Raw genomic sequence first — 27,966 nt, 5'->3', positions numbered from 1 at the left:
AGTTTGGGGAAATTATAAAGTTGCTATAAACACAGATGCCGAAAATTTACAATCAACTTGTTTATATCTATTTGCTGGGATTTTTATTGAAATTATATTGAATATATAGATCTAATTGTTAAGAACAAGAACTTAACAATATTGAGTTTCCTAAACCATAAATACGTTTATCTCTCCATTTATTTAGATCTTCGACTTCTTTCATCAACATTTTGCTGTTTTCAGAATAGAGATTTTACATATATTTTGTTAGATTTATACCCAAGCACTTATTTTTCATACTATCATAAATTATCTATTCACTTATATCTCTCTAAATATTGGGCTGGCCAAAAAGTTTGCTCGGGTTTTTCCATAACATGAAAAACCCGAACGCACTTTTTGGCCAACCAATATTTATAGCTATATCTATTCTTTCTATCTACCTATCTGTCTATCTATATTTTAGTTTCAGTTTCCAGTCATTCTTTGCTTTTATGTAGGAAGATGATTGACTTTTGTACATTGACTTTATATGCTGTGACTTGGCTACATTCACATTTTTGTTCTAGAAGATTTGGGTAGATTTAATGAGATTTTCCACTTGTATAATTATGTGCTTTGTGAATAGAGAGGAAATCACTTAAAATTTCTATTACATTGGATTTAATTCTGCCTGTTGAGACTATTCTAGAATGATTCTTATCTTATTTCCATATCACTGCTCTTTCTATACTGGAAGTTCTCCTTTATATCTCCCCAGGGCTTAACAGTACTCCCTACATCTGCTTCTTTTACTGTTTCTCTTTAAACTCATATTCAGGATACCTCAAAAAACGATGCCCAGAGTTTCTCAGGTATATGTGGTACAGCTGGTATTTGTACCCAAGTCTCTTATATCAAACCCATTGCTCTTAAACATTATTCTAGCTTAAACCAGCAGTATAATTGATAGCACATTTTTTTGTGTATGAAATTGTATTTACACTATAATTTTTGATAATAAAATTAGTGCTATAACTAATAAATAGATAAATAAAATATTGATTTTATTTCTGTATTACTTATTTATATAACTCTACTTTTACCATTCATTCTTTTGGATTTTGTCAGTTCTTAATAATTGCCTTTTATGAAGTATTATCTGCTAATTGTTAGTTTCTGCAAATGTTTATCAAACCCTAGCTTACAAATATATTTCCACTTTCCAGTGAGAGTTTAAATTTCACACAATGAGATAAAATAGTAATTAAAGCAACATCCAAATAGTAGAAGAAATACAATTTTGAAAAGAGAAAAAAACAATATAAATAAGTACTTTTATGTTCTTAAGCTAGCTCATAGCTTCCAGAAATCAAAGAGCATCTGAGAGCACAATTATTAATTAACTAGATTCCCAGAGAGAGATATTTACACAAGATGTTTTCAGGGTTAAGGTTTTTTTAGATTGCACGTTAGCAGAAGTTTATTAAATACTGATAGGCTGGTGAGAGTGCAATAAAACATTATGAGTAGCTCAATTTATAGCTGAGCAGTTTTCCCTGATCATTACTTTGGCAGCCTTGCCCAACTCTGAGCAAAAGCAGAGCAAAAAGACCAGACTAGGAAATAAGGTAAGTTTACTGATCATATGTCTTCGTTACTTTCGTGTTTCCAAGTAATTGTGTGTTCCTTTAATTCATGTTAGCAATATTCCTGTCTATTTGCACTTGTTTAAAATAGCAACTATAACATATTTTCATTTGCCATTTTAAATATATAGCCCCTTGTACTAAAACAGGAAAAAAAATTTCTAAATTTCTTTAAAGATAGAATATTTTCTTTGCCCAGCTCTTCATTAAAATTTTTGTCAGACTCAAGTAGAATCATAGCAAGTTTAGTTGAATTGCTCTATATAGATGAAAATAAAGATTAAAAATATTTTGAAATGTAAAGAAATACTCTATGTATGATTAAATATATTTTATTTAAGAAAAATATATATGCCGAATAGAATGCTACATTTATAAAGCATTTAATCTTTTGTATCTGATCTTTTAAAGATCAGTCAAGTTAGCATCTAATAAAGTATTACTCATTTTGAAAATAAATATACAGAGAAAGGACATCAGTATATAATTTCCCCAAAAATATTTTGCTTAAAATTACTGTGATCCAAAATACGATCACTGTAATTACCACATACAGCATATGAACAGCTTTAGTACTGATCATTTATAAGTACTCATATGAATAATTTAATTTTGGTACATTAATTTTATTCTGATTATTTTAGCTTAAAGAGGGTTAGCTTCAGGACAATGTGCACTTTTTCTTAGATTTCCCTTAACAAAAGAAATGCATAATCCTTTTTATTGCTTTTTGATCTCAAAGTGAAATTACTTTGAGTGATAGTTAAACTTATTTAAAATTAAACATTAAATGCAACTGTGTTGTTTCTCACATAACATTGAACAACTGGGTTTCATTTTCTAAACAGCTGCTTAGATCATGTAGCTTTATTTAAATTTAGCTTACATTCATTCAGGTTCTCTGAAGATTCCTGACGTAATAAACAGTTTACATATCTATAACAGGAAATCATATGCTAAAATTGAATGCTAATCTTTAAACATTCAATCATAAGGTATACTTTAAAAATTGAGCTTGTACTTATTCGATGTCAGGCTCTGAACTACTTTCATGATTCTTGCTATTAGGAATATAACAATCCAATGGAGGAAATTAACACATGTTTAAATAATTGCAATAGATATACTATGTGCTATTGTAAAATGGGAAGAGGATAGATAAACTCTGCTTCTGAAAGTAGGAAAACATTCACAGATGACATGGCACTTGAACTGGGCATAAATTGGAACTAACCCAGAAGAGCAAATGTGGAAGAATTGAAGAAAGATTAAACAGCATTTACTAAGAAGACATGTTATTCAAAAAAAAAAGATATTTCATTGGTGGGGATAAGATAAGGGTATAATTCTGAAAATATTCTGGAGGTAGAATCAACAGGACTTGTTGAATGATTTAATGTGGTAGAAAGATATGAAAGAGGGAAAAGAAGTTTTTAGGTTGGAACAACTGAGTATGTGAGCTGACATAGATAGTTACAGGAGGAGGGACTGGTATGAGAGGGCAAAAAATTTTATTTTAAAACCAGCAATCCAATCTATAAGAGGAATTACTGTGAAAATTCTTTTCTATCTAGGTATATGCCATTGAATTAAAACATATAAAAACATAAAATACAGAAAAGCCATGGAAACTTAAAGACTAGGAGAGATAAGAGATGTATGGTCAAAACTAAGTTAAACAAATAAGTTTTAAGATAATTACTAGAGAAGAGCTCTTCCCTACCTACATTTAGGCACCTCTGGATGCTAACTCAGATGCATAATGTTATCTGAAATGAATATATATTTTTGATGTGAGAGTTTGGTATATTTTATTTGCTATTTAAGGGTGGAACTTGGAGAGCATGTAGTTTAATTTTTTTTTTTTTAAGAAACAACTCCTAAATATATACCATATGTATGTGTGTATATATATATATCTGTGTGTGTGTGTGTGTGTGTGTGTGGTGTATATATATTTTACAACATTTTCTATTGTATTCTTTTATATAATTATATTTATTTTCTTTACCACATATTTATATTTATATTCTTTTCCACAGTATCCTTATAAGAAAGCACTGTTGGAATTGGAGCACAATAGTTATAGTACGAAGAACTGGAGTTTTTGACTTTGAAAAAAATAACATTTTCTCTAAGCCTGAAGTTCCTAATGAATAAAATGTGAATAACAGCATCTCCTTCATACAATTGTTGTGGAATTAAGGAACATAATGCAAGCATAAGCTTTCTTTGACTTGAAAAAATGTTCTAAAATGAGAGAGCAAGATGCACCTACTTGGAGATCTTTTTCCTTTTGTATTTTCATTTTAGTGTACTACTATAATGTGCATCATTAATTCATTCTTTTTACTTAAAACCACATGTGTTGTTTACACTTTTGCCAATGTGTATTATTTTAGATTACAAACTGATAGAGCTGTCTGTGGCTCCGCTTGTGTTATGCTTAGTAGACAAAAAACCCAAATGTGTATAATTTTATATTAATAATGGTCACTTATTGTAGTTGTATACTCTACATTTCAAACATATATTCCTTTTCTTTCTTTAGATGGCAAGGAAGAAATTTACTGGATTAGAAATCTCTCTGATTGTCCTCTTTGCTATAGTTACAATAATAGCTATTGCCCTAATTGCTGTTTTAGCAACTAAGACACCTGCTGTTGAAGGTAAATAATATTGAAAATACTTATTATAGTGAGGTTGAGATAAAGTTTACTACATAATAATTATGGATTTTGAAAAGTAATCTATATGAGATGAAATGCATGAAGAAAGGTCTCAGGTATGTTACACAATTACTCCAACTTTTTCTATCCACTATATTGCAGGTTTTTCAATGAAGCATCATTGTAATTAAGGAATCTATGTGCTTTGATATTAATGGCCTTCCCCATATTGTGTTCCTTAAGAAATAGCAAAGAGGCAAAAGGATCAGGATGTTAATGAACAGTGGAATAATCTTCTATAGTTACCAGTGAGGTTCTTCTAACTAGTAGGAAATCTCATTAGTGGGGTTTTGCTCTGGGTTTCAGACACCTGCAGGGAGGCAGGGGGGAAATTTAGGGGGATAATCTCTTTGTCATAGGCTTAATTTTTTATTAAGAAGAGAGACGTTGTATGAGAAAAACAGGTAGCAGGAATGAAACAGGCTTGAAACGTTTATTTTTTTTTTCTGAATATTTCTACCCATGTTTCTTCACCTTCTTTCTTCATCTCTAAAACACAATTTTTAAGCACAGTGGGAATATACATTTTGTTTCCTTTTGAATCTACCTCAAGACCTCCTGTGAATGTATTTTGATTCTCTGAAGGAACAGTCAACAGGGCTTTGACAGTTTTAAATATCATTTGGATCTTTCCCTTTTGGTGACTAGGACTTGAATTTGTGGGGTTTATTTAAATGCCAAGTTTATGTTAATTTTCATTATATATACATTTATGAATACTTTCAATGTATTTGTTACTTGAAAAATTAATTTAAAAGGATGTTTTCTTTCATTGACCTTTTTCTTTCCCAGAAGTCAGTGGTTCTACCTCAACCCCTGCTACCATTCACACAACCACTGTGTATCCTGGTTCAGGAAAATGTCCAAGTGTGCTAAATGATCTTATCAATGAGAGAATAAACTGCATTCCAGAACAATTTCCAACACAGGTCTGCAACAAAAGTCTTTAATATTTTTATGAATAGATATATAGTATGATAATTATATTAAGATAATTATATTAAGATAATTATTTACTATTGGATCAATTCCATATTTTTAAAACTCTAGCCATTAATTAGGCTGCATTCTTTTTATTGTATTTATGTATGAACAGATGAGAGATAATGGAAATTACTGAGCTTGCTTTTCTGTACTTCCTTTCAATTCAAATTAACAAGTTAATATTTTCCCATGCTTAACAAGCTATTGTTAAAATATAAATCTTCATGAAATTCTATCCTCTCCAATCTACTTCTTAAAAAAATGTATAACCTTTGACAATATAGAACATTTGAGAAAGAAATCTACATTCTATTAAAGTATTTGTGATGATAACATTAAGAATAGTCTGTGGAAAACTAAGTAACTTTGATTCTTCTAATTTTTAAAAATTATTTATTTTTATTATTTGGTAATTGGGGAGAAGGGGCTCAAATGGAGAAAAGTAAGTGTAACTGAATGGATTCACATAACCTTGACTCTCCCTTGGTCTTCATAACTTGTGTGAGATTAAAATGTCAATGAGTGAATTTGTGTGTGTGTGTGTGTGTGTATTCCCATTTTGCAATGTCTATATCAAAAGTCACACATACTTTAGATTCTGTTAGGTAATGACCCTCCAAAATGCTCAGCTCCTATTTGCTCTCATTTGCAATATACATATTTGCATGTGTATGGGTGCACACGTGTGTGTATGTGTACCTGATGCCATTTTAATTTGATGTTAAAAATAGGAGAGAAGTTAACATGTATACTGTCAGCTGGTGAAAGTAGAGGCTTTTAACATTTTTTTCAAGACAAATAACCAAGAAGAAAAAGCTCACAAGCATTCAAATTATGAAAACATGTCACACTAATAAATTTAAATATTAAATAGATTTTTGATTATACCAATGTTAACACACAGCAGCACCATGTGACTCAACTTTTACTATAAACATATATAATTTTTCTTCCACTTCATATAAACTTTCCATATAGATCATAAAATTACTGAGAATTTAGTATTTTACTTTATTCATTGGATGTTGCAACAACTGGCACAAACTAGTTTAAATCACATTGAACTACTAATTTTCTGGAAATAACTACCTTAAACATTTTATGTAGACTTAAGTTTAGGGCCATATCTTCATCTTTATAGCCTCACTTGCAACTTGATACATAATTGGTACACAATAAATATTTTAGTTCTTCTGCATTGACTACATGACAACAGAATAGACTGTAATTATCCAGAGGGCAGGAACCTTTAAAATAACATGAGCTTACAATAATATGTATTGATATGTAAATCTGATAAATCACAACTCAGAACATCAGTCTCGGATAGGGTATAATTAATTCAATTCATCAAATATTTATATTTCTTCCAAGTGAAAGGAACAAAAGGATAAATGATATTTTAGCACATTATATATTTGAAGAAATAAGATTTTTTTTAAACATTCACTCCAACATTTATTGGAATGAGTATATGTTTAAAAAGTAGAGATTGACCCATATGATAACAATACTAACCCCATGATTCCTTTAATAAATGTTTTATCAGACACTTTGTGCAGCTCGAGGTTGCTGCTGGAGGCCATGGAATAATTCTGTTATTCCTTGGTGCTTCTTCGTAGATAACCATGGCTATAATGCTGAGGGAACAACATCAACAAATACTGGTGAGAAGTGTTCTATCATGATGATCCAACATATTTTACGTTGAATGAAAAAAGTACATTTAAAATTTTTCTTTGGAAAGATATCTTAAATAAAATCAAATGGGAAATATGTACACAAAAATGTTCAATTTGGTATATTAAGGACATTTTTTGCATGATTGTATCTTCCAAATGAAAAAACAAAGTCATTATATGTGACAGGAAAGAAAATTAGAAAATGTGAAAATATTTAATACTTATTAATCTTTGTAAATAAAGTCATAATTATGCAAACATTTTTTCTTTCTTTAAGGACTTGAAGCCAAATTAAACAGGATACCTTCACCAACACTATTTGGAAATGACATTAACACTGTTCTTCTCACAACTCAAAGTCAGACACCCAAGCGTTTCCGGTTCAAGGTTTGGTCTTTGAGATTTCTAAAGAAAAGTTATTAATAAAACACATTATGAATAGACTTTTCACCCCAACAAAACATTTCCTTCTTAATAAATATTTATTCCAAAGCAAAAAACTAGTTTAGACTCTTTACTCCACTTCTCTGAGACTGTCTACTCAAATATAACATAAGAAAATTTTCTCTGGCAGTAGTTTTTGGAGAATTTAATAATATAGTCAATGTAAAATATTTGGTACAGTGTCCTGAGAATAAACACTCAAAAAACTTTAGCAATTTTTGTTATTCAACTAAAGACTGTGATAAAACATTAGTTTTAAATTTAATTTGAGAAAGATGTTAATTGTTCTATATCAATGTGACACACTCTCTAGTTCTTTTTACTGATATCACTTCTAGTCATGATTTCTTTTTGAATTTTATTTTTTTATACATCAGGTTCTTATTAGTTATCTATTTTATACATATTAGGGCATATATGTCAATCCAAATCTCCCAATTCATCCCACCACAACAACCCTCCACCCCCACTTTCCCCCCTTGGTGTCCATACATTTGTTCTCTACATCTGTGTCTCTATTTCTGACTTGCACACCGGTTCATCTGTACCGTTTTGCTAGATTACACATATATGCGTTCCTATACAGTATTTCTTTTTCTCTTTCTGACTTATTTTACTCTGTATGACAGTCTCTAGGTCCATCCACATCTCTACAAATGACCCAATTTCATTCCTTTTTATGAGAGTAATATTCCATTGTATATATGTACCACATCTTCTTTATCCATTTGTCTGTCGATGGGCATTTAGGTTACTTCCATGACCTGGCTATTGTAAATAGTGCTGCAATGAACATTGGGGTGCATGTGTCTTTTTGAATTATGGTTTTCTCTGGGTATATGCCCAGTAGTGGGATTGCTGGGTCATATGGTAGTTCTATTTTTAGGTTTTAAGGAACCTCCATACTGTTCTCCATAGTGGCTGTATCAATTTACATTCCCACCAAGAGTGCAAGAGGGTTCCCTTTTCTCCACACCCTCTCCAGCATTTGTTGTTTATAGATTTTCTGATGATGCCCATTCTAAGCGGTGTGAGGTGATACCTCATTGTAGTTTTGACTTGCATTTCTCTAATAATTGGTGATGTTGAGCAGCTTTTCATGTGCCTCTTGGCCGTCTGTATGTCTTCTTTGGAGAAATGTCTGTTTAGATCTTCTGCCCATTTTTTGATTAGATTTTTTTTTATTTTTATTGAGCTGAATGAGCTGCCTATATATTTTGGAGATTAATCCTTTTTTTGTTGATTCGTTTGCAAAAGTTATCTCCCATTCTGAGGGTTGTCATTATATTTTGTTTATAGTTTCCTTTGCTGTGCAAAAGCTTTTAAGTTTCATGAGGTCCCATTTGTTTATTTTTGGTTTTATTTCCACTACTCTAGGAGGTGGGTCGAAAAGGATCTTGCTGCGATTTATGTCAAAGAGTGTTCTTCCTATGTTTTCCTCTAAGAGTTTTATAGTGTCCTGTGTTACATTTAGGTCTTTAATCCATTAGGAGTTTATTTTTGTGTATGGTGTTAGGGAGTGTTCTAATTTCATTATTTTACATGTAGCTGTCCAATCTTCTCAGCACCACTTATTGAAGAGACTGTCTTTTTGCCATTGTATATCCTTGCCTCCGTTGTCATAGATTAGTTGACAATAGGTGCGTGGGTTTACCTCTGGCCTTTCTATCCTTTTCCATTGATCTGTTTTTCTGCCAATACCATATTGTCTTGATTACCATAGATTTGTGGTATAGTCTGAAGTCAGCGAGTCTGATTCCTCTAGGTCTGTTTTTCCCCTCAAGATTGCTTTGGCTATTCAGGGTCTTTTGTGTCCATACAAATTTAAAATTTTTCTTTTTCTAGATCTGTAAAAAATGCTTTTGGTAATTTGATAGGGATTGCACTGAATCTGTAGATTGCTTTAGGTAGAATAGTCATTTTCACAATATTGATTCTTCCTATCCAAGAACATGGTATATCTCTCCATCTGTTTGTGTCATCATTGATTTCTTTCATCAGTGTCTAATAGTTTTCTGAGTTCAGGTCTTTTACTTCCTTAGGTAGGTTTATTCCTAGGTATTTTACTCATTTTGTTGCAATGATAAATGGAAGTGTTTCCTTAATTTCTCTTTCAGATTTTGCATCATTAGTGTAGAGGAATGCAAGAGATTTCTGTGAATTAATTTTGTATCCTGCAACTTTATAAAATTCATTGATTAGCTCTAGCAGTTTTCTGGTGGCATCTTTAGGATTATCTATGTATAGTATCATGTCATCTGAAAACAGTGACAGTTTTACTTCTTTTCCAATTTTTATTCCTTTTGTTTCTTTGTCTTCTCTGATTGCCATGGCTAGGACTTCCAAAACTATGTTGAATAATAGTGGTGAAAATGGACATCCTTGTCTTGTTCCTGATCTTAGGGGAAATGCTTTCAGTTTTTCACCATTGAGAATGATGTTTGCTGTGGGTTTGTCGTATATGGCCTTTATTATGTTGAGTTAGATTCCCTCTATGCCCACTTTCTGGAGGGTTTTTGTCATAAATCGGTGTTGAATTTTGTTGAGAGCTTTCTCTGCATCTACTGAGATGATCATATGTTTTTTATTCTTCAGTTTGTTAATATGGTGTATCACATTGATTGATTTGTGTATATTGAAGAATCCTTTCATCCTTGGGAAAAATCCCACTTAATGTGGTGTATGACACTTTTAAGGAGTTGTTGTATTCTGTTTGCTAGTATTTTGCTGAGTATTTTTGCACTTATATTCATTAGTGATGTTGGCGTGTCATTTTCTTTCTTCTGGTTTTGGTATCAGGGTGATGGTGGCCTCGTAGAATGAGTTTGGGAGTGTTCCTTCCTCTGCAATTTTTTGGAAGAGCTTGAGAAAGATGGGTGTTAGCTCTTCTCTAAATGTTTGATAGAATTCACTTTAACCATCTGGTCCTGGACTTTTGTTTGTTGGAAGATTTTAATCACAGTTCAAATTTCAGTGCTTGTGATTGGTCTGCTCGTATTTTCTATTTCTTCCTGGTTCAGTCTTGGAAGCTTATAGCTGTCTAAGAATTTGTCCTTTTCTTCCAGGTTGTCCATTTTATTGGCATAAATTTGCTTGTAGTCATCTCTTATGTTGTTTGTATTTCTGCAGTGTCCATTGTAACTTTTCCTTTTCATTTCTAATTTTATTGATTTGGGTCCTCTCCCTCTTTTTCTTGATGAGTCTGGCTAAAGGTTTATCAATTTTGTTTATCATCTCAAAGAACCAGCTTTTAGTTGTATTGATTTTTGCTATTGTTTTCTTTGTTTCTATTTCATTTATTTCTGCTCTGATATTTATGATTTCTTTCCTTCTACTAACTTTGGGTATTGTTTGGTCTTCCTTCTCTAGTCCCTTTAGGTTTAGGTTAGACTGTTTGAGGTTTTTCTTGTTTTTTGAGGTAGGATTGTATTGCTATATACTTCCCTCTTAGAACTGCTTTTGCTGCATCCCATGGGTTTTGGATCATCGTGTTTTCATTGTCATTTGTCTCTAGATATATTTTGATTTCCTCTTTGGTTTCTCCAGTGATCCCTTGGTTATTTATCCACATAATGTTTAGCATCCATGTGTTTGTGTTTTTTACGTTTTAGTCCCTGTAATTGATTTCTAATGCCATAGCGTTGTTGTCAGAAAACATGCTTGATATAATTTCAATTTTTTAAAATTTACTGAGGCTTGATTTGTGACCCAAGATGTGATCTATCCTGGAGAATGTTCCATGTGCACTTGAGAAGAAAGTGTAATCTGCTGATTTTGGATGGAATGTCCTATAAATATCAATTAAATCTATCTGGTCTATTGTGTCATTTAAAGCTTGTTTCCTTATTAATTTTCTGTCTGGATGATCTGTCCATTGGTGTAAGTGAGGTGTTAAAGTCCCCCACTATTGTTGTGTTACTGTCAATTCCCTCTTTTATAGCTGTTATTTATTGAGGTGCTGCTATGTTGGGTGCATATGTATTTATAATTGTTACGTCTTCTTCTTGGACTGATCCCTTGATCATTATGTAGTGTCCTTCCTTGTCTCTTCTAACATTCTCTATTTTAAAGTCTATTTTATCTGATATAAGTATTTCTACTTCTTTTGATTTCCGTTTGCATGGAATATTTTTCCAACCCCTCACTTTCAGTCTGTATGTGTCCCTAGGTCTGAGGTGGGTCTCTTGTAGACAGCATATATGTTTGTCTTCTTTTTGTATCCTTTCAGTGAATCTGTGTCTTTTGGTTAGAGCATTTAATCCATATCTTTTAAGGTAATTATCAATATGTATGTTCCTGTTACCATTTTCTTAATTGTTTTGGGTTTGTTTTGTAGGTCCTTTTCTTCTCTTGTGTTTCCCAGTTAGAAAAGTTCCTTTAACATTTGTTGTAGAGCTGGTTTGGTGGTGCTGAACTCTCTTAGCTTTTGCTTGTCTGTAAAGCTTTGATATCTCCATCGAATCTGAATGAGATCCTTGCCGGGTAGAGTAATCTTGGTTGCAGGTTCTTTCCTTTAGAAAGAAAATATTTTTTCTTTCCTTTCATCATTAAAATATATCATGCCACTCCCTTCTGGCTTGTAGAGTTTCTGCTAAGAAATTAGCTGTTAACCTTATAGGATTTCCCTTGTATCTTGTAATTTTTCCCTTGTTGCTTTTAATAGTTTTTCTTTTCCTTTCATTTTTGTCAATTTGATTACAATGTGTCTTGGCTGGTTTCTCCTTGGGTTTATCCTGCCTGGGACTCTCTGCACTTCCTGGACTTGGGTGGCCATTTCCTTTCCCACGTTAGGGAAGTTTTTGACAATAATCTCTTCAAATATTTTCTGGGGTCCTTTCTCTCTTCTCCTTCTGGGACCCCTATATTGCAAGTGTTGGTGCATTTTATATTGTCCCAGATGTCTCTTAGGCTCTCTTCATTTCTTTTCATTCTTTTATCTCTATTCTGTTCCATGGCAGTGAAGCCTACCATTTTGCCTTCTAGGTAACTTATCCGTTCTTCTGCCTCAGTTATTCTGCTATTGATTCCTTCTAGTGTATTTTTCATTTCAGTTATTGTATTGTTCATCTATGTCTGTTTGTTCTTTAATTCCTCTAGGTCTTTGTTAAACATTTCTTGCACCTTCTCAATCTTTGCCTCCTTTCTTTTTCCAAGATCCTGGATCATCTTCCTTATCACTATTCTGAATTCTTTTTCTGGAAGGTTGCTTATCTCCACTTTATTTAGCGTTTTTCTGGTTTTTATCTTGTTCCTTCATCTGGTACATAGTCCTCTGCCTTTTCATTTTGTTTCTCTTTCTGTGAATGTGGTTTTCCTTCCACAGGTGGCAGGATTGTAGTTCTTTTTGTTTCTTCTGTCTGCCTTCTGGTGGATGAGGTCATCTAAGAGGCTTGTGCAAGCTTCCTGATGGGAGGGACTGGTGGTGGGTAGAGCTAGGTTTTACTCTGGTCAGCAGAGTTCAGTAAAACTTTAATCCACTTGTCTGCTGGTAGGTGGGGCTGAGTTCCCTCCCTGTTGGTTGTTTGGCCTGAGGTGACTGAGCACTGGAGGCTACAGGCTCTTTGGTGGGGCTAATGGCAGACTCTGGGAGGGCTCATGCCAAGGAGTACTTCCCAGAACTTCTGCTGCCAGTGTCCTTGTCCCCATGGTGAGCTACAGCCACCCCCCACCTCTGCAGGAGACCCTCCAAACCAGCAGGTAGGTCTGGTTCAGTCTCCTATGAGGTCACTGCTCCTTTCTCCTGGGTCCTCATGTGCACACTACTTTGTTTGTGCCCTCCAAGAGTAGAGTCTCTGTTTCCCTCAGTCCTGTTGAAGTTCTGCAATCAAATCCCACTAGCCTTCAAAGTCTGATTCTCTGGGAATTCCTCATCACATTGCCAGACCCCTAGGCTCAGGAGCCTGCTGTGGGGCTCAGAACCTTCACTCTAGTGGGTAGACTTCTGTGGTATAATTGTTCTCCAGTTTGTGAGTCACCTACCCAGTGCTTATGGGATATGATTTTTATTGTGATTGTACCCATCCTTCCATCTCACTGAGACTTCTCCTTTGTCTTTGGATGTTGGGTATTTTTTTGGTGAGTTCCAATGTCTTCCTGCTGATGACTGTTCATTAATTAGTTGTGATTCCAGTGTTCTCACAAGAGGGAGTGCTGTAGTCATGATTGTAAAGAAATTAATTTCTGCTATTATTTTACCAAGTAGTTTATTAGTATTGTCTTTTGGATTTGGCAGTGAAAACACTATATCCTTTGTACATTACCTTTTAGCCACAATTTCACAAAAATTAAGATTTTATTTTAAACAGAATTCAAAATTCTTGCAGGAGTTTTAAGCAGGTGATCACTGAAATGTAACAAGGATAATTAAATTACAAAATCCCAGTATTCAAGAATCAATATGTAGTAATACTATCATTATTTTTTTATATTGGTCAATAAAAATTTTTATTTGATTTAGTACCATTATGACCAACTAATTCTATTAATTCTTTTACAGTTTATTCTGTACATATCCATTCAGCAATATTAAAGTTAAGTTTATGACTAGATTAATAGCTCATCTATAAAATTATTTAGTTTATTATTTCATATTTAGAACTCACATTTAATACTTAGTTCAGAATTGAAAAATTAAATAACAGTTTTGAATCAAATAATGCTAATTTTTTGAAATCTTTGCAGATTACTGATCCAAATAATAGAAGATATGAAGTTCCTCATCAGTTTGTAAAAGAATTTAGTGGAACTGCAGCTTCTGATACACTGTATGATGTGAAGGTTATAGACAATCCATTTAGCATTAAAGTTTATAGAAAAAGCAATGATAGACTTTTGTGAGTAATTATTTTATATTAATAAAAGATTAAATAATTGGTCACTTTTATTATATCATCATAGAATTATGAAAGTCTTAATTTTAAGGCATTTTCAGAAAGATTAAATTTCCTTCCAAAAGAGGGTGGGTGTACATGTTTTAAAGATTATAATGTTAAAGGGATTTTAATTTCTCATGGAAGAAAGGAACAAGAACATGAATGAAAGTATAGAAATGGGGCCAACCAAAGTTGAAGGTGAAGAGCATCACTGATACAATCTAAGCCTTGTTTATATTTTTGCATACTTAAAACTCCTGTTGTGTCTTTTCCCCATTATTTATCATATTCTGTTGTCAATTTGTAGCGTCAAATAGTTACTAAGCAGAGAGTGATGAATTTCCATAGTACAATTAGAGGATTTTTCATATATATGTATGAAATTAAATTGAGTATATATTAACATATAATAAATTTAAATTACTATACATATATTAATTTAAATATTACCTGAATGCCTTCATTATAAATGTATTTTGAGGGATACTTGTTGCAAAGAATTTAATAACTTTCAAGATTATAACCCTTGAATCTCCAAGAAAGGTTAATTAAATAATTGTCAAGACTGAATCTCAGCAATTATTTTCTGCAAATATATTTTAATAACTTGTTATTGAGTTTATGTTAAATCACAAAAGAAATGCTGTTTAACATTTCTCATAGTATATATTTGATATGCATAAAACATGTAACCTTTCTGTTTTTGGAAAAATAATTTTGAACTTAATTTTAATATGTATATTAGAGGTGCAGAAACAAGTATAGTACTGTATTTTAAAACTCTGTCTCTGTAGCAAAGCAGAACTATGTCTGAAATTTGGCTCTGCTGCCTAACCTTGAAAACATGAATAAATTTGTCCAATTTGTGTCATTTGTGAAATGAAATTTTTAATGGTAGTTATGCTTTAGGATTTTGGTGAAGATAAAAGGAGAGAATGCATGTGAAGAATCATATTGATGATGATGAAACAAATTGTGTTGATGGAATTAACAAGTTCTGGTTATGGTATAAAATTCATGTGTTACTAAGAATTGATCACAGCTAAAGACTGACATATTTAAAATGAAATATTCTGGATGATAATATAGACCTGTATTTAGTAGAACATTTTATATGTTTCTAGCTCATTTATTTATTTATTTCATACTACAGGTTTGACACCAGCATTGGTCCACTGGTATACTCTGACCAGTATTTACAGATCTCAGCCAGACTTTCCAGTGAATATATTTATGGTATTGGGGAACATATTCATAAGAGATTTCGTCATGATTTATATTGGAAAACATGGCCAATTTTTACTCGGGATCAACTTCCTGGTGATGTAAGCCACTCTCTTTCTTGTTATAAATAAAATAGGTATATTTGAGGATAATTTTAGCCTATTTGAAACCATCATTTATTTGATGTCAGTGATACACATTCCAGAAGCTTGTTTACTTTAGGGGTGAGGATTGATATCAAAGTCCTAAAATAATTAAGTGACCAACTGATTTTATGAATATTTAAAAAGATATTTTCAATTTATGAATGTTTTCTTTTGATTTTCACTTTTATATTTTATCATTCCACTCTTGTACTTAAACCTATCCAGGGTTAGTTATTGCACAGGAATAATTCCAAACACCTTGTTCTACATGGCTTCGTATGATATGGTGTCTGCCTATCTATTGAACATCATGTCCTGCATCTATACCCACTTTTTCCTTTACCATAACATATGATCATCTTTCTTAAGTTCACATATTTTCACAAGAGCTTGGTTCTCTTTGTACGTGCTAAACCTTGAAGTTCTTTATCATTTATACAAGTCATTGATAGTTCGGTTGGTTTCACCTCCTAATAACTTTTCCCAAACTCCTCCATGCAGAATTAATCTTTACTTTCTAACCCTTTATTCATATTTTAATATGATAACCATCACAGTGTATTATTTGTATATACATTTGTCTGTACTTCTAGAATATGTGACTCTTCGGGACAAAGACCATACCATTAAAAAAACTCTTTTTTTATTCATTCATGATTGCTTTGAGTCAAATGTTAATGATTTTTAAAATGCTGATGCTCTTTCATTCCTCAAAATGAATGTGAGTTATTGTTTTAAAGACCCTCATTTCATACAAAAATATTAATAAATTTTGCCAATCTTTGTTTACAGCATCACTGTCTATAATAAACACCAGGCTAATAAATACCTCATAGCTATTTTCATACATCTTTCCTTTGAACTTCCATACCCAATCAGTCAAGAAGCCTTTCTTCTTTCACTTTTTTAGTTCATTTCCAATTTTCCTCCACCACTTCATCTACTCATCAGCTCTCAACCACTGTACTGCAAAAGTTCTATGAGGGTGGACATCATTTTGTAATTCCCTGCAATACCTTGGGCATACATGAGACATAATGGATAAGCATGCTATTACCCTATCACAGACAGCTTTTTTTTTTAAATTGAAGTATAGTTGATTAATATCTTATTAAAACTCATTTAATCATAATAAAACATGAAGGAAAGTAAACTATTAATAGTATAATATATAGTTATATATTTATATCTTAATGTATTAATAATTAAAATAGGTTCAATGTTTTTTGTGCTACAATATTTCATATGGTACTTATATAGAGAAAATTGTTATAGGAGTATGGGAGTAAGTTAAATATGAAGAGTAAATTACAAGAATAAATTGGAATCCATAAAGTCCATTTTCAGTGTATAATCTTTTTATTTTAAATAAATTTATGCCTTATAGAATAATAATAATTTATATGGCCATCAAACATTCTTCATGTGCATTGAAGATACTTCTGGAAAGTCATTTGGTGTTTTCTTAATGAACAGCAATGCAATGGGTAAGAGTAATTTATCTGCTAATATATTTAAATGAGACTTGAAATGTTTTAACTGCTTTCTTTATTCCAATCATAGGTATTGTATACCAGAGTAAACTTTGTTGTTACTGATTTAGAAGGTGAAATTATTATAAGCATGTTTTGTAGTTAGTGAGACATGGATTTTTGCATATCTGTGCTTCTGTCTGGGGGAAAGTATGCTGTATTGTGATATTCGGGCACTTCATTTTCCCTGCAGAGGAACACTGAACACATCCATGCAAATGAATATTCCCATTCACATAGCCTCATTTGTTAAGAGAAGTTAATATGTCACTCCAGATAAAAAAGAGAAAGGTCTATATGGGGATAAAAAGGAAGAATGATTTTTTTTTAAGTTTATCATAATTCAAGTAGTGTAGAACCTTTTGTTTTTTAATGTTGTGAATAATGCAATACCTCAATTGGATAGGTGAATCAGTGATAGTAAAAACTACAAAAATTCAAGCAAGAGCTGTATACCATATGGTTATACAGACAATTACTATGTCTTGCATATAGACAAATTAAAAACCTATGTAGTTTTTTTCTTAGAAATCAACATGTGATAACATGATCTTTCACAGAATCTTCAATTAAAATAACTAATTGAAATGCAATTTTGAAAAGAAATCTTTTTGTTGTAAAAAGATGTATCCTCTGTCCCCTGCTAAGCAGTTTCTAGAGGAGCTTTTGCCAACATCTGTAAAAGGCAGCTCTGGAATATCCTATCTTAAACCTTATGTATGGTGGCATTCCACTTTTCTCCTATATTCTTATCTTCAATACCTTATCTTAATTATTAAAAAAACTGTAAAACTATGTGATTAATACAAAGTACTTTAAATAGACATTGCAATTATTTTATCACATGTACATGTTTACTATTTACATATGCTTCTCCAATTTTTGTTTTGTAGAGATTTTCATCCAGCCTACTCCAATAGTAACTTACAGAGTTACAGGTGGCATTCTGGACTTTTACATTTTTCTAGGAGATACTCCAGAACAAGTAGTTCAACAGTATCAAGAGGTATGTTTCAGGTTTATTTTATAATTTTTTTTCTACCATACTTTCAAACATGTCTACATATTAAAATGATTTTAGCTAAGATATTTGAGGCCTCTTAGCTAAATATATTTTTAAACCGTACCATTTTTCAGATATGAGAAAGTGGTTTTTATTTTTGTTTTTGTTATACAGTGACACCTAGGTATATTTAGATGTCTACATTTCAGATATCAAGTTGTTTCTTGCTTCTAGGTAGGTGAGTTCAGTAGTTGGATTCCTTTGAGATGTTGCATATTAAATCTTTACTTATTCATGACCTTCTTTGGTGGGATAAAACAAAAGGAAGTATCTTATCTTTGAGTCTGAGGATATATAATGGACATATAGGTCATACATCCCTTTGATAAGAATCTTAGAGGCAAGTGAGTTATGAGGAAGGCTAGTGAAACTTACTGTTAATGTACCATAGGTAAATTCCAGGAAAATTGGCTCTGACACTCAGACTTAGAAGGACAGATATTGAAACATAGTCTGAAGTCTTAACTTCTTGAGGTTATGTCTAAACAACTCTCATTTACCTATTAAATAGCATCTTAGTGTACCTAAGCCCAAGATGGACCTTAGAAAGTTGAGGCATCCAAGGCTTATTTTGAGCCTAATTCTAGACGTTTCTCCCATGTAAATTGTTCTCCTGTGACTGTTAGTGTATATAATTTCTGGTGTTATTATGAAAAATCATTTTTATAGATACAAGATTTAAGAATAGTCCTATTTATAACATCTTGTTTTATTGATAAATCTCTTGACATATAAGTCCCATTTTCAAAATGATCTCAAAAGAGAAGCAATTACTATCAAAAACTTTAGTTAGGATCTAAAAACCTGAAATAAGTGTAGGTAGGGTTTTACACAATTGAATAATTTACAATGTCTAGCAATTCCCAAATTGCTGTTCATAAATGTGAATTTCAGAAAGGCAACAAGATTTACAGTCTCTATAATATGAAATCATGGTTATTATATACAGTTATCACACCATCAGAAGAGGGGACAGCACATTTTTGTAAGAATTTGATATTTTATTTGTGAAGTATTATTTGGGATAGTTGTCTATTACATGCTGGGTAAAGTCTGTCGTCAGCAGTAGTTGAGTTTGAGTCATGTTTGACATGAGAATGCAGCATTCATGTGATATAGCAGTCCACTTGCATACATCATTTTATGGGCAGACTTGTAGAAGCTTGAATTTAAAGAATAAGATAGATGACTTGTATAGAATATAGCACTATTAATCACTGCTGCATTTCAATGGGGCTCAAATTATGTAGAGAGAGACAAAAGAAACTACTTCTTGTTTGAAGGAAAACAAATTATCCTCTCTGTATAAATTAATACATTAGTGGTCCTAGTATGTCAAAATTTAAAACATAATGCATTTGAATGACTAGATCGTTTCATAAGGTTTAAAGATAATATATACATATAAGGTATAAGATGAATAGTACATAAATTAATATATGTAATAAAATATGTTTTATACACTTCTATGAAAATAAATTATGTGATACATATAATACATACACACACACAGAAATTTCAATCACATGTCCAAATCTTTAAAGAAGTTCAATGGAACATAAGGTGTTTATGAATAGAGTTTAAACATACGGAGTTTTGGGGGATTTTTATTTGATACCAAGTTTTTAAAAATTAATTTAATGCTTAAATTGAATAGAATACAATAACCTGAGTATTTTTTTTTATTTTTACATAGCACTTTTTTTTAACATCTTTATTGGAATATAATTGCTTTACAATAGTGTGTTACTTTCTGCTTTATAACAAAGTGAATCAGTTATACATACACATATATCCCCATATCTCTTCCCTCTTGCGTCTCCCTCCCTCCCACCCTCACTATCCCACCTCTCTAGGTGGTCACAAAGCACCAAGCTGATCTCCCTGTGCTATGCGGTTGCTTCCCCCTAGCTATCTATTTTACATTTGGTAGTGTATATATGTCCATGCCACTCTCTCACTTTGTCCCAGCTTACCCTTCCGCCTCCCCATATCCTCAAGTTTATTCCCTAGTAGGTCTGCGTCTTTATTCCCGTCTTGTCCATAGCACTTTTTAGACATATATGATGAAGAAATCATGGATCCAAAAAAATGCATATTACATAAAGATACATATATATAAACATATATATATAAATACCTAAACCAAAGAAAACCCATCATGCCAAATAAGATATTTGTCTTAATGTAACCTAATACTTAGTTTTTGGTGGAAAAACTTAATATCAGTTGCACTCATCTTTCCATGTGCAAAATCCTGTGCTCTGTTGTGATGAGACACTGGTGCTCTGTTGTGAGTTTGCAGTGAGCCTGCTTGGGCCACCAGAGAGTGGGAGGAGAAGGGCCCATTTGGTCCTTGGTGGAGGGAAGAAACCAATGTCCTACATGGGAATATAAGTACCTTATGAAATAACTGCCTGGGATCCTTGTAGAAATATATTTTATTAATATTTTTGCAAACTCAGAGAGAAATAAGTGCCAAAATGCAAGGGAATAGAAATTGTATACTTTTAAACATCATTTTTTTCTTATGTGATGATCATTCATTCATTCATTCATTTTGTTGCTACAAGAAGTGGGAGTGTGGTGGGACAATTTTCTTTTTCTCAAATCTCTTTAATGCTATTATTTTATTCTCTTTTTTAACTTTCCATGCAGGGCAAAATATACTTTTGTAGATGCTACTTTTTTAAGTGCTACCTTTCTGATTTTTTAACACAAAATTAACAAAAGATGAGTGACAGAACATAAACTTGCTAAGTGTTTCATAACAAAATTCTAAGAGAATATCCAGGACACATTTAGAATGCAGACACAAAATCTTTGTTTAAAATATATAATTAAACTCAAATCAGTGTTAGAGATGTAACAATAAGAAGAATATTAATATTTGTTTCTAATATTCATTATTGAGACTAATTAAATATCCATTTACTTCAAGCTCATTGGACGACCAACAATGCCAGCATATTGGAGTCTTGGATTCCAACTTAGTCGCTGGAATTATAAGTCACTTGATGTAGTGAAAGAAGTGGTACAAAGAAATCGGGAAGCTGGCATACCATTTGTAAGTAGGATGAAGGGTTTGTGGGAATATATTTCAAGTTAAATGTTGTCATGTAATAATAAGTGTAGGAAATTGTCAGGATTATCATATATACCATATAGATATAAATATAAATTATTAAGCTGCTTTTTTAATGATAAAGTACACATTATGTCCATATGCAATGTATAGGCCTACCTGAATTTTGAGAACTGATTATGAGTTATACTACACTAGAACACATGTTGAAGTGTGAACAAAATTATAGTCAGTTTTTTAAATATACTTTATTTTTAGAGCTTATATACTTTTTAATGTAATAAAATTTTAATGTATTTTATGTAATGTGCAGTTTTTTTTATACAAAGAACCCATATATGTACATATACATATATATATGTATATATATTGACCTAATACATACCCAGTGATCATAACTGAAACAAATGTGAATAATCATTTAATGTTTTTGTACTTTAGAATTAGAAAAACTAGTTTTATAAGCAACATCATTGTGTCTTTAGTGAAATAAAAGAGAGTTCATTTACTTTTTTTTTTTTTTTTTTTGCGGTACGCGGGCCTCTCACTGTTGTGGCCTCTCCCATTGTGGAGCACAGACTCCGGACGTGCAGGCTCAGTGGCCATAGCTCACGGGCCTAGCCGCTTCACGACATGTGGGGTCTTCCCAGACCGGGGCACGAACCCATGTCCCCTGCATCGGCAGGCAGACTCTCAACCAATGCTCCACCAGGGAAGCCCTAAGTTCATTTACTTTTTAATCATTATATTTATAATATAAATTCTTTGGACTTAAAGGTTGAGGTGATTAGAGGCTTCTTTCAGTACTGTTTATTGAAATATACTCTGCTAATTTTCAGGATACACAGGTCACTGATATTGACTATATGGAAGACAAGAAAGACTTTACTTATGATCAAGTTGCATTTAATGGCCTCCCTGAATTTGTTCAAGATTTGCATGACCATGGGCAGAAATATGTCATCATCTTGGTAATAACTGATTAAATATATTAATTTTTACTATTTACACATTTGTAAATTAATTGATTTTCTATAGTTTCTTTTCTCAATTATTAGGACCCTGCAATTTCCATAGAGAAACGTGCCAATGGAGCAGCATATGAAACCTATGAAAGGGGAACTGCACAAAATGTGTGGGTAAATGAGTCAGATGGGACTACAGCAATTATTGGAGAGGTAAAGCATGATATTCATTAAGTTTGTGTTGCTCAGATTTTCTGTTGTGCAACATCAAGGTGTTTCTGAGTGTGTGTGTATGTGAGTTTGTGTGTGTGTGTGTGTGTGATTTTATTTCCTTTCAAATCTGGATTTGATATTTAACTGCATAGAGAAATTTTAGAGGAAATATTTCAATTATCTCTAAAACAGTTTTTGTAGAAAGATAATTTTCAGTGACATAAACAAAACTAATGATAAAAAATATGATAAATTATTTGGATTATTGTAGAATTCTGATCATTTGATGTAAAATAATTGTATGTATAAACTGAGTACTTAAATGCTGGGTAATAAGATTTATAGTGTACATCTTCACAATGAAATCATAAGATAGCTATGATTAAAATTATTACTTTACATGTGGAAAAAAGTGAATTTGAAAGAGGTAAGGTAACTTTCCTCATGTCAGAGAATTAATAAGGAGCAGTGTCAGGAAACAGCCTAGCTCCAAAAGGCATAATTTTTAACCAGAACAAATATTCTTTTGGAGACAACTTTATAAGACATATCAAAAACTCATATCACATAAAATAGACTTTAAAATAAAGAATGTTACAAGAGACAAGGAAGGACACTACATAATGATCAAGGGAGCAATCCAAGAATAAGATACAACAATTATAAATATATATGCACCCAACATAGGAGCACCTCAATACATAAGGCAACTGCTAACAACTATAAAACAGGAAATCGACAGTAACACAATAATAGTGGGGAACTTTTAACACTTCACTTACACGAATGGACAGATCATCCAAAATGAAAATAAACAAGGAAACAGAAGCTTTAAATAACACAATAGACCAGATAGATTTAATTGATATTTATAGGACATTCCATCACAAAACAGCAGATTACACTTCTCAAGGGCACATGGAACATTCTCCAGGATAGATCACATCTTGGGTCACAAATCAAGCCTAAGTAAATTTAAGAAAATTGCAATCAAACCAAGGATCTTTTCTGACCACAACGCTGATTTCCCTGAAATCAATTACAAGGAAAAAAACATAAAAAACACAAACACATGGAAGCTAAACCATACGTTACTAAATAAGCAAGAGATTACTGGAGAAATCAAAGAGGAAATCAAAAAATACCTAGAGACAAATGACAATGAAAACACGATGATCCAAAACCCATGAGATGCAGCAAAAGCAGTTCTAAGAGGGAAGTTTATAGGTATACAAGCCTACCTCAAGAAACAAGAAAAATCTCAAATAAACAATCTAACCTTACATAAAAGGAACTAGAGAAAAAAGAACAAACAAAACCCAAAGCTAGCAGAAGGAAAGAAATCATAAAGATCAGAACAAAAATAAATGAAAGAGAAACTAAGAAAACAATAGCAAAGATCAATAAAACGAAAAGCTGGTTCTTTGAGAAGAAAAACAAAATTGATAAACCATTAGCCAGAATCATCAAGAAAAAGAGGGAGGGGACTCAAATCAATAAAATTAAAAATGAAAAAGGCGAAATAACAACAGACACTGCAAAAATACAAAGCATCCTAAGAGAACACTACAAGCTACTCTATGCCAACAAAATGGACAACCAGGAAGAAATGGACAAGTTCTTAGAAAGGTATAACCTTCTAAGACTGAACCAGGAAGAAATAAAAAATGTGAACAGACCAATCACAAGTAATGAAATTGAAACTGTGATTAAAAATCTTCCAACAAACAAAAGTCCAGGACTAGATGGCTTCACAGGTGAATTCTATCAAACATTTAGAGAAGAGCTAACACCCATCTTTCTCAAACTCTTCCAAAAAATTATGGAGGAAGGAACTCTCCCAAACTCATTCTATGAGGCTACCATCACCCTGATACCAAAACCAGACAAAGATACTAGAAAAAGAGAAAATTACAGACCAATATCACTGATGAATATAGATACAAAAATCCTCAACAGAATACTAGCAAACTGAATCCAACAACACATTAAAAGGATCATACACCATGATCAAGTGGGATTTATCCCAGGGATGCAAGGATTCTTCAATATACGCAAATCAATCAATGTGATACACCACATTAACAAATTGAAGAATAAAAACCATATGATCATCTCAATAGATGCAGAAGAAGCTTTTGACAGAACTCAACACCAATTTATGATAAAAACTCTCCAGAAAGTGGTCATAGAGGGAACCTACCTCAACATAATAAAGGCCATATATGACAAACCCACAGCAAACATCATTCTCAATGGTGAAAAACTGAAAGCATTTCCTCTAAGATCAGGAACAAGACAAGGTTGCCCACTCTCACCACTATTATTCAACATAGTTTTGGAAGTCCTACCACGGCAACAGAGAAGAAAAAGAAATAAAAGGAATAAAAATTGGAAAAGAAGTAAAACTGTCACTGTTTGCAGATGACATGATATTATACATAAAGAATCCTAAAATTGCCACCAAAAAACTACTAGAGCTGATCAATGAATTTAGTAAAGTTGCAGGATACAAAATTAATGCACAGAAATTTCTTGCATTCCTCTACACTAATCATGCAAAATCTGAAAGAGAAATTAAGGAAACACTCCCATTTACCATTGCAACAAATGGAAAATAATACCTAGAAATAAAGCTACCTAGGGAGACAAAAGACCTGTATGCAGAAAACTATAAGACACTGATGAAAGAAATTAATGATGATAACAACAGATGGAGAGATATACCATGTTCTTGGATTGGAAGAATCAATATTTTGAAAATAACTATACTACCCAAAACAATCTACAGATTCAATGCAATCCCTATCAAATTACCAATGGCATGTTTTACAGAACTAGAACAAAAAATCTTAAAATATGTATGGAGACACAAAAGACCCTGAATAGCCAGAGCGGTCTTGAGGGGAAAAAACGGAGCTGGAGGAATCAGACTCCGTGAATTCAGACTACACTGCAAAACTACAGTAATCAAGACAATATGGTACTGGCACAAAAACAGAAACATAGATCAATGGAACAAGATAGGAAGCCCAGAGATAAACCCACACATCTATGGTCAACTAATCTATGACAAGGAGGCAAGGATATACAATGGAGAAAAGACAGTCTCTTCAATATCAATAAGTTGTGCTGGGAAAACTGGACAGCTACATAAAAGACAGCTACAGTAAAAGAATGAAATTAGAACAGTCCCTGATACCATACACAAAAATAAACTCAAAATGGATTTGAGACCTAAATGTAAGACCAGACACTATAAAACTCTTAGAGGAAAACATAGGAACAACGCTCTTTGACATAAATCACAGCAAGATCTTTTTTGACCCACCTCCTAGAGTAATGGAAATAAAAACAAAAATATACAAATTGGACCTAAGGAAACTAAACTTAAAAGCTTTTGCACAGCAAAGGAAACCATAAACAAGATGAGAAGACAACCCTCAGAATGGGAGAAAATGTTTGCAAATGAATCAACAGACAGAGGATTAATCTCCAAAATATATAAACAGCTCATGCAGCTCAATATTAAAAAAACAAACAACCCAATCCAAAAATGGGCAGAAGACCTAAATGGACTTTTCTCCAAAAAAGACACACAGATGGCCAAGAAGCACATGAAAACCTGCTCAACATCACTAATTATTAGAGAAATGCAAATCAAAACTACAATGAGGTATCACCTCACAACAGTTAGAATGGGCATCATTAGAAAATCCACAAACAACAAATGCTGGAGAGGGTGTGGAGAAAATGGAACCCTCTTGCACTCTTGGTGGGAATGTAAATTGATACAGCCACTATGGAGAACAGTATGGAGGTTCCTTAAAAAACTAAAAATAGAATTACCATATGATTCAGCAATCCCACTACTGGGCATATACCCAGAGAAAACCATAATTCAAAAAGACACATGCACCCCAATGTTCATTGCAGCACTATTCACAATAGCCACGTCATGGAAGCAACCTAAATGCTCATCAACAGATGAATGGATAAAGAAGATGTGGTACCTATATACAATGGAATATTACTCAGCCATAAAAAGGAACGAAATTGAGTCATTTGTTGAGATGTGGTTGGATCTACAGACTGTCAGAGTGAAGTAAGTCAGAAAGAGAAAAACAAATATCGTATATTAATGCATGTATGTGGAACCTAGAAAAGTGGTGCAGATGAACTGGTTTGCAGGGCAGAAGTTGAGTCACAGATGTAGAGAACAAACGTATGGATGCCAAGGGCGGAAAGCCGCAGGAGTGTGGGGATGGTGGTGTGCTGAATTGGGCGCTTGGGATTGACATGTATACACTGATGTGTATAAAATTGACGAATAATAAGAACCTGCTGTATAAAAAAATAAATAAAATAAAATTCAAATAAAGAACTAAACTTTCTTTGGTTTATTTGTATGGAAATATGTTAATATAAATGTTTCAGATATTACATGAAATTCCTAAAAATCTTATATGTTCTGGTATAATGTTATAAGTCATAATTCTAGTTATTACCTTAAAATGTATATCTCAGAAATAACTAAATTTCCTTGTCAATTACGTTATTATGAACTTCAAATTTTTAACTGTGGTCATTTTTAAGTCTTTTATCATTTAGAGATAGTTCTGGGTGTACTCTGTTGCTTTTGCAAAAGTGTTCCTATGAAAGGGTTTCATCTTCAAGGAATTCATGGAAAAGACTCTGACAAGTACAGGTTTCTGGTAACTGACTATACTGCTGAACTGAATGAATAAGCATTTTCAGAACTCTAATGGAAAACTGATGAATTCATAAAAGTGCGAACAAAAGATCAAGATAAAAACAATTAATTACATGGGACTGAGTGAACTGATGAGGATGATTATAATTTTTGTGACTTTCTGCTTGAATAATAAAACAAAGGAACAAAAAAAAACTGATTCTAGATACATTGACTTGATAATTCCACTTCTGTTATTTAATCAAAGGAAATAAAACAGGAGAAAATATCAATTTATAAAAACATTTTATTATTTACAATAATAATATTATTATTATATTATTTACAATAATTATTTACAATAATAAAGAATATCCTGACCATCACTTCATCAAAGTTAAAATTACTACTGAAAGTTTTCTTCAAATAATTATGAGCTCCATCAGGAAACAAAACACAATATTCCTCCCCATAATGCCCATTAATATCTCACAGAATACATTTTGTTATGACCTGTTCTATTGAATATGGACAGATAAGATAGCCAATATGCATGATTTGGATATACAACAATATTATTTATCCCAATATATCTGAAATTGAATTCCTCTTGTTGAATGTCATTATTTTAAATAGTAAGTAAAATAATTTGAAGAAGCATAAATCATAAAGAAGTAACAGAGTATATGTAGTGTTTAATAGTGTGGAATCAGATATGAGATTG

The 27,966-nt window shown here is 32.4% G+C and overlaps 1 protein-coding gene across 1 annotated transcript in view; it reads left to right on the top strand.

Annotated features, from left to right (window-relative positions):
- The first annotated feature begins 4,161 nt into the window (after nucleotides 1–4,161).
- The window catches only part of SI (sucrase-isomaltase), a 98,319-nt gene continuing 74,514 nt past the window's right edge, over nucleotides 4,162–27,966 (top strand). Inside the window, exons 1-11 of the mRNA XM_065876922.1 lie at nucleotides 4,162–4,279; nucleotides 5,132–5,268; nucleotides 6,873–6,990; nucleotides 7,283–7,392; nucleotides 14,131–14,282; nucleotides 15,475–15,646; nucleotides 17,079–17,178; nucleotides 18,117–18,229; nucleotides 21,228–21,353; nucleotides 22,211–22,342; nucleotides 22,430–22,549. Of these exons, the coding sequence (XP_065732994.1) occupies nucleotides 4,162–4,279; nucleotides 5,132–5,268; nucleotides 6,873–6,990; nucleotides 7,283–7,392; nucleotides 14,131–14,282; nucleotides 15,475–15,646; nucleotides 17,079–17,178; nucleotides 18,117–18,229; nucleotides 21,228–21,353; nucleotides 22,211–22,342; nucleotides 22,430–22,549 (1,398 nt within the window). The remainder of the gene's footprint in view (nucleotides 4,280–5,131; nucleotides 5,269–6,872; nucleotides 6,991–7,282; nucleotides 7,393–14,130; nucleotides 14,283–15,474; nucleotides 15,647–17,078; nucleotides 17,179–18,116; nucleotides 18,230–21,227; nucleotides 21,354–22,210; nucleotides 22,343–22,429; nucleotides 22,550–27,966) is intronic.

The sequence above is a fragment of the Phocoena phocoena genome, chromosome 4, assembly GCF_963924675.1.
Source record: "Phocoena phocoena chromosome 4, mPhoPho1.1, whole genome shotgun sequence".
Taxonomy (NCBI): domain Eukaryota; kingdom Metazoa; phylum Chordata; class Mammalia; order Artiodactyla; family Phocoenidae; genus Phocoena; species Phocoena phocoena.
Note: the sequence above shows the minus strand (reverse complement) of the source record. Positions and strands in the feature narration are given on the sequence as shown.